This window comes from Mandrillus leucophaeus, unplaced genomic scaffold (genome assembly GCF_000951045.1).
Source record: "Mandrillus leucophaeus isolate KB7577 unplaced genomic scaffold, Mleu.le_1.0 Scaffold679, whole genome shotgun sequence".
Classification (NCBI taxonomy): Eukaryota; Metazoa; Chordata; class Mammalia; order Primates; family Cercopithecidae; genus Mandrillus; species Mandrillus leucophaeus.
In genome coordinates this window covers 119,116-126,016 of record NW_012107352.1, presented here as the reverse complement: position 1 = coordinate 126,016, position 6,901 = coordinate 119,116, and the positions used below count along the sequence as shown (strand labels likewise).

General features: G+C 44.0%; 1 protein-coding gene across 1 annotated transcript in view; it reads right to left on the bottom strand.

Moving 5' to 3' along the window:
- The window catches only part of CRLF2 (cytokine receptor-like factor 2), a 44,957-nt gene that overhangs the window by 12,819 nt on the left and 25,237 nt on the right, over positions 1-6,901 (bottom strand). Inside the window, exon 2 of the mRNA XM_012002127.1 lies at positions 4,301-4,434. Within this exon, the coding sequence (XP_011857517.1) occupies positions 4,301-4,434 (134 nt within the window). The remainder of the gene's footprint in view (positions 1-4,300; positions 4,435-6,901) is intronic.

Here is a 6,901-nt window from a genome sequence, read left to right as displayed (position 1 = left end):
GGCCTTCACCCGGGCCCGGAAAGCATAGCACTTCTCGGCATCCAAGTCGTCTATGGTGACATTGCAGCTATTTGCCTGTTTGGACTGGAGAAACACACACACACACACACACACACACACACACACACAATGATTAGTGATGTAACCTGTGAGTCTGGAGTTTTCCTTCCGGTGGGTTCATGCTCTCGCTGACTTCAAGAATGAAGCTGCAAGGCCGGGCACGGTGGCTCACGCCTGTCATCCCAGCATTTCGGGAGGCCGAGGTGGGCAGATCAGCTAAGGTCGCCAGTTTGAGACCAGCCTGGCCAACATGGAGAAACCCCGTCTCTACTAAAAATACAAAAATTAGCCGGGCATGGTGGTGGATGCCTGTAATCGCAACTACTTGGGAGGCTGAGGCACCAGAATGGCTTGAACCCGGGAGGCAGAGGTTGCAGTGAGCCGAGCTCGTGCCACTGCACTCCAGCCTGGGCAACAAGAGTGAAACTCCATCTCAAAAAAAAAAAAAGAATGGAGCCGTAGACCTTCTTGGTGAGGGTTACAGCTCTTAAAGGTGGCACGGACCCGAACAGTGGGCAGCAGCAAGATTTATTGTGAAGAGCGAAAATTTATTGTGAAGACCGACAATTTATCGTGAAGACCGACAATTTATCGTGAAGACCGAAAGGACAAATCTTCCACAGTGTGGAAGGGGACCCAGATGGGTTGCTGCTGCTGGCTGGGGCGGCCAGTTTTTAATTCCCTTATTTGTCCCCGCTCATGTCCTGCTGATTGGTCCACTTTACAGAGGGCTGATTGGTCCATTTTACAAACCTCTAGCTAGCTGCAGAGTGCTGATTGGTGCGTTTTTACGGAGCACTGATTGGCGCATTTTACAAACCTCTAACTAGCTGCGGAGCACTGATTGGCGCATTTTACAAACCTCTAACTAGCTGCAGAGCACTGATTGGTGCATTTTTATGGAGCACTGATTCGTGCATTTTACAAACCTCTAGCTAGCCACAGAGTGCTGATTGGTCCCTTTTTATGGAGCACTGATTGGTGCATTTTACAAACCTCTAGCTAGCTGCAGAGTGCTAATCGGTGCATTTTTATGGCTCACTGATTGGCACATTTTAGCAAACTTCTAGCTAGCCACAGAGCGCTGATTGGTGCATTTTTATGGAGCACTGGCGCATTTTACAAACCTCTAGCTAGCCGCAGAGCACCGATTGGTGCATTTTTACAGAGCAGTGATTGGTGCATTTTACAAACCTCTAGCTAGCCGCAGAGCACCGATTGGTGCATTTTTACAGAGCAGTGATTGGTGCATTTTACAAACCTCTAGCTAGCCACAGAGTGCTGATTGGTGTATTTTTATGGAGCACCGATTGGTGTATTTTACAAACCTCTAGCTAGTCACAGAGTGTGTATACGTGTATATATATAAGCTGTGTATATAAGGTGTGTACATATATGTGTGTATATATAAAGCGTGTATATATGTGTGTATATATGTGTATATAAGCTGTGTATATAAGGTGTGTATATATGTGTGTATATATGTGTATATATAAGCTGTGTATATTAGGTGTGTACATATATGTGTGTATATATGTGTGTGTATATAAGCTGTGTATATAAGGTGTGTATATATGTGTATATATAAGCTGTGTATCTATATGTGTATATATGTGTGTATATATGTGTGTATATATAAGCTGTGTATATAAAGTGTGTATATACGTGTGTGTATATATGTATATAAGCTGTTTATATATGTGTGTATATATGGTGTATGTAAGGTGTGTGTATATATGGTGTATGTAAGGTGTGTATATACATGGGTATAAATATGTGTATATAAGCTGTGTATATAAAGTGTGTATATATATGTGTGTTGTGTGTCTATATAAGCTGTGTATACCCATATGTGTGTGTATATATGCATGTATATAAGCTATGTATGTATGTGTGTGTGTATATATGTGTATGTGTATACACACATATATGTAGATATACAGTCATGCATTGCTTAACGATGGGATGTGTTCTGATGGATACTTTGTGAGGTGACTTCTCCATTGTGAGAATATTGTAGAGTTTATTGAGACACACCTCGCTGGTCTAGCCCATTGCACACCTAGGCTGTATAGCAAATTGTTCCTGGGCTATGCACCTGTACAGCACGTTATTGTACCGAATAGTGCAGGCAAACCTAATGCAAGTATTTGTGTATCTAAACATATCTAACCATAGAAAAGCTACAGGAAAAATAGGGTATAGAAGAAACTAATTGGGACACCTGCATAGGACAGCTGTGTGATAATCACAGGGGACTACCGTGATACATGCCGTCTGCTGACGACAAAAAGGTCCTTAGGCACCACATGACTCTGTGTGCGTCTGTGTGTCTGTGTGTCTGTGTGTGTGTCTGCGTCTGTGTCTGTGTGTGCGTGTCTGTGTGTGCCTGTTTCTGTGTGTGTCTGTGTGCCTGTGTGTGTCTGTCTTTGTGTGCATGTCTGTGTGTGTGTCTGTGTGTGTGCGTGTCTGTGTTTCTGTGTGTGTCTATGTGTGTGCGTGTCTGTGTTTCTGTGTGTATCTGTGTGTGTGTCTGTGTGCCTGTGTTTGTGTGTCTGTGTGTGTGTGTGTCTCTGTTTCTGTGTGTGTCTATGTGTGTGCGTGTCTGTGTTTCTGTGTGTGTCTGTGTGTGTGCCTGTGTCTGTCTTTTTGTGCGTGTCTGTGTGTCTGTGTGTGTGCATGTCTGTGTTTCTGTGTGTGTCTGTGTGTGTGTCTGTGTGCCTGTGTTTGTGTGTCTGTGTGCCTGTGTTTGTGTGTCTGTGTATGTCTGTGTGTGTGTGTAGAGAGACAGATATGTAGAGATAGAGGTAGGACTAGAGGTAGATAAATGATAGATAAAAAGATAAAACAGAGAGACGATAGACTTGATAGATGATACATAGATAGATGATAGATAGATGATAGAGAGATAAATAGATGATAGATAGATAGATAGATAGATAGATAGATAGATAGATAGATAGATAATACATAGACAGAAGACAGAGAGAAGTAGACAGATAGATGATACATAAATAGATAGAGACAGATAGTTGATAGATAGATATATAGATACATACGTAGATAGATAAATACATAGATAGGATAGTAGATGGTAGAATAGAGAGAGATAATAGGTAGGTAGATAGAGATGATAGATGAGCTAGATAGAGATAGGGATGATATACATAGATGATTGATGGTACATAGATAGATAAAAGAGAGTTGGTACATAAAATAGATATGGATAGAGCAATAGAGAGATAGAACAAAGAGAGTTAATTGATAAAATAGATGATAGATTGAAAGACAGAGAGAGACAAAATAAAATTATATAGATAGATAGATGATAGATTGAAAGAGAAAGACAGAAAAAATAGAATGAGATAGATAGATAGATAGATAGATAGATAGATAGATAGATAGATAGATTAGATAATAGATTGAAATATAGAGATAGAGGTAAAATAGAATGATAGATAGATAGATAGATAGATAGATAGATAATAGATTGAAATATAGAGATAGAGGTAAAATAGAATGATTAGATAGATAGATAGATAGATAGATAGATAGAGATAGAGTCAGATAAAATAGAATGAGATAGGTAGATAGATAGATACATACATACCTAGATACATACATAGATGATAGATTGAAAAAGATACAGAGAGATATAATAGAATGATATGGATAGACAGATAAATTGAAAGACAGAGAGAATGATATAGATAGAGATAGACAGATAGATATAGATAGATCATAGATAGATAGATAGATAGATAGATAGATAGATAGATAGATAATAGTTTGAGAGACAGAGAGAGAGAAAAAATAGAACAATATAGATGATAGATTGAAAGACAGAGATAGAGGTAAAATAGAATGAGATAGATAGATTGATTGATTGAAAGAGATAGAGACAGATAAAGTAGAATTAGATAGATAGATAGATAATAGGTTGAAAGACAGAAAGAATGATATAGAGATGGATAGATAGATAGATAGATAGATAGATAGATAGATAGATAGATAGATAGACAGACAGACATATTATTGGTTCTCTTTCTCTGGAGACCCCTCAGAGACACAGAGAGAAATGCGAGCTGGACTAGAGCTGTCTCAGGAAGAAACAGCACAGTGGAATTCAGGCAGGTGTAGACAGAGGGGACCCGGGAGTCTGATTGAACAGCGAATCCCACAGCCCACACCTGGGGGACGCCCAGCCACCATCGCCCTGAGTCACGGCCGCCCGGCTCACCTGCCACTCCGTGTCGAAGGGGCTCCGGTACTGAACCTCATAGAGGAGACCCCTGTAGGACAGGTCAGAACACGTCACCGTTACCGCGTCCTGATGCCACGAAAAGCTCACCTGCTTCGGGGAACTGGGCTTCACTGAGAAGAAGAAATAACAGAAGCTTCATGTTACAGACAGAGTGACATCCCTCCTCTCTGAGATGACTGTGACAGGCTTACTTCATCCCCTTTCTCTAGTGTGTACCCCTCTCTTCCCTTAATACCTTATGGGGCTTGGGGTTCGCCCGTCTTCATTACTTTTATAGGAGAAGCTTCCACCAGAGCTCCGAGAACCTGTTAGGTTTGCGAAGGACCTGTCTAAAATTCTGTGGAAAATGTCCTGTGTGTCTCTTACAGGCTAAATTATGTCCCCCACAAAAAATACATGTTAAAATCCCAACTCCCCAGAAACTCAGAATGGGACTGTATTTAAAAATAGGATCCTTTGGGAGGCCGAGGCGGGCGGATCACCTGAGGTCAGGAGTTCGAGACCAGATTGACTCACATGGAGAAACCCTGTCTCTGCTAAAAATACAAAACTAGCTGAGCGTGGTGGTGCCTGCCTGTAATTCCAGCTCCTCGGGAGGCTGAGGCAGGAGAATCGCTTTAACCCCGGAGGCAGAGGTTGCGTGAGCCGAGATCATGCTATTGCACCCAGCCTGGGGCACAGGAGCAAAACTCTATCAAAAAAAAAAAAAAATTCATCTGGCTGGACACAGTGGCTCACACCTGTAATCTCAGCAGTTTGGGAGGCCAAGGTGGGTGGATCACAAGGTCAGCAGTTCGAGACCAGCCTGGCCAATAGGGTGAAACCCAGTCTCTACTAAAAAAAATACAAAAATTAGCTGGCTGTGGTGCCAGGCGCCTGTAGTCCCAGCTACTCGGGAGGCTGAGGCAGAAGAATTGCTTGAACTTGGGAGGTGGAGGTTGCATTGAGCCGAGATCGTGCCACTGCATTCCAGCCTGGCGACAGAGCGAGGCTCCATCTCAGAACAAAGTAGGGGGGAGGGGATCCTTATAGGTGCATTTAGTTAGTTAAGATGAGGTCATTCCGGAGAAGGAAGCATTCTAAATGCAACCATAGGTGTCCTTCTCAGAGACAGAAGAGGAGACACAGACACAGAGGAGGAGGCCACGTGGAGACGGAGGCAGAGACTGGAGTGATGCGGCCACAAGCCCAGGGATGCCTGGAGGCCCCAGGAGCCGGGAGAGGCAGGAAGGACCCTCCCCTAGAGCTTTCAGAAGGGACTGGATACAACTGTCATGCATTGAATGTTGATCCCTAAAATACATGTTTGTGTCCTGTTCTCCATAATCTGTGAATGGGACTTTATTTGGAAATAGGGTCTTTGCAGATGTAATTAGTTAAAGATCTTGAGATGAGATCATCCTGGAGCAGGGTGAGCTCTAAATGCAATGACAGGTGTCCTTGTAAGAGACAGAAGAGGAGACACAGACACAGAGGAGGAGGCCACATGGAGACAGAGGCAGAGACTGGAGTGATGCGGCCACAAGCCCAGGGATGCCTGGAGCCCCCAGGAGCCGGGAGAGGCAGGAAGGATCCGCCCCTAGAGCCTCCGGAGGGAATGGGGCTCTCAGACATGTCCATGTCACTGGGAGAGAATAAGTTTCTGTTGTTTTAAACCTCCCGTTTGTGGTGACCTATTAGAGCCCAGGAAACGCACCCAGTATCTACAAGTAATTTCGCGAATAAAGAGTTCGCCGTTCTCACGGGATTCTGAAACAGATCCGTTTCCCCTACCTCTGAAAAAGAAAAAAGAAAAAAACAGCCACAGCCTTATAGAATTCTAGGATAAAGAAGAAACATTTTAGAAAGAGGGTTTCCTTACAGCCAGTTCTCAACGCACATAAGGAAACCTGCCAGGTGCAGTGGCTCGTGCCTGTCATCCCAGAAATTTGGGAGGCCGAGGCAGGAGGATCTACTGAGCCCAGAAGTTCAAGATCAGCCTGGGCAATATGGTGAGACCCCAGGTCTACAAAACATGAGAACGTTTGCCAGGCATGGTGGCGTGTGTCTGTGGTCTGAGCTACTCTGGAGGCTGAGGCGGGAGGATCGCTTGAGCCCAGGAGGTGGAGGCTGCAGTGAGCTGTGATTGCATCACTGCACTCCAGCCTGGGCCACAGAGCAAGACCCTCCCTCTCAAAAAAAAAAAAAAGATAAAAAATCCGGTGAGTGGGATGATGGTGAGAGAGTATTTCCTGCTCCCTCTGTGTGTGTGTGTGTGTGTGTATCTGTGTGTGTGTCTGTGTGTATGTGTGTGTCTGTGTGTGTGTGTCTGTGTGTGTGTGTATCTGTGTGTGTGTCTGTGTGTGTGTCTGTGTGTGTCTGTGTGTCTGTGTGTGTGTGTCTGTGTGTGTGTGTCTATGTGTGTGTGTCTGTGTGTGTCTGTGTGTCTGTGTGTGTGTGTCTGTGTGTGTGTGTCTGTGTGTGTCTGTGTGTGTGTGTCTGTGTGTGTGTGTCTGTGTGTGTCTGTGTGTGTGTCTGTGTGTGTGTCTGTGTGTGTGTGTCTGTGTGTGTCTGTGTGTGTCTGTGTGTGTGTCTGTG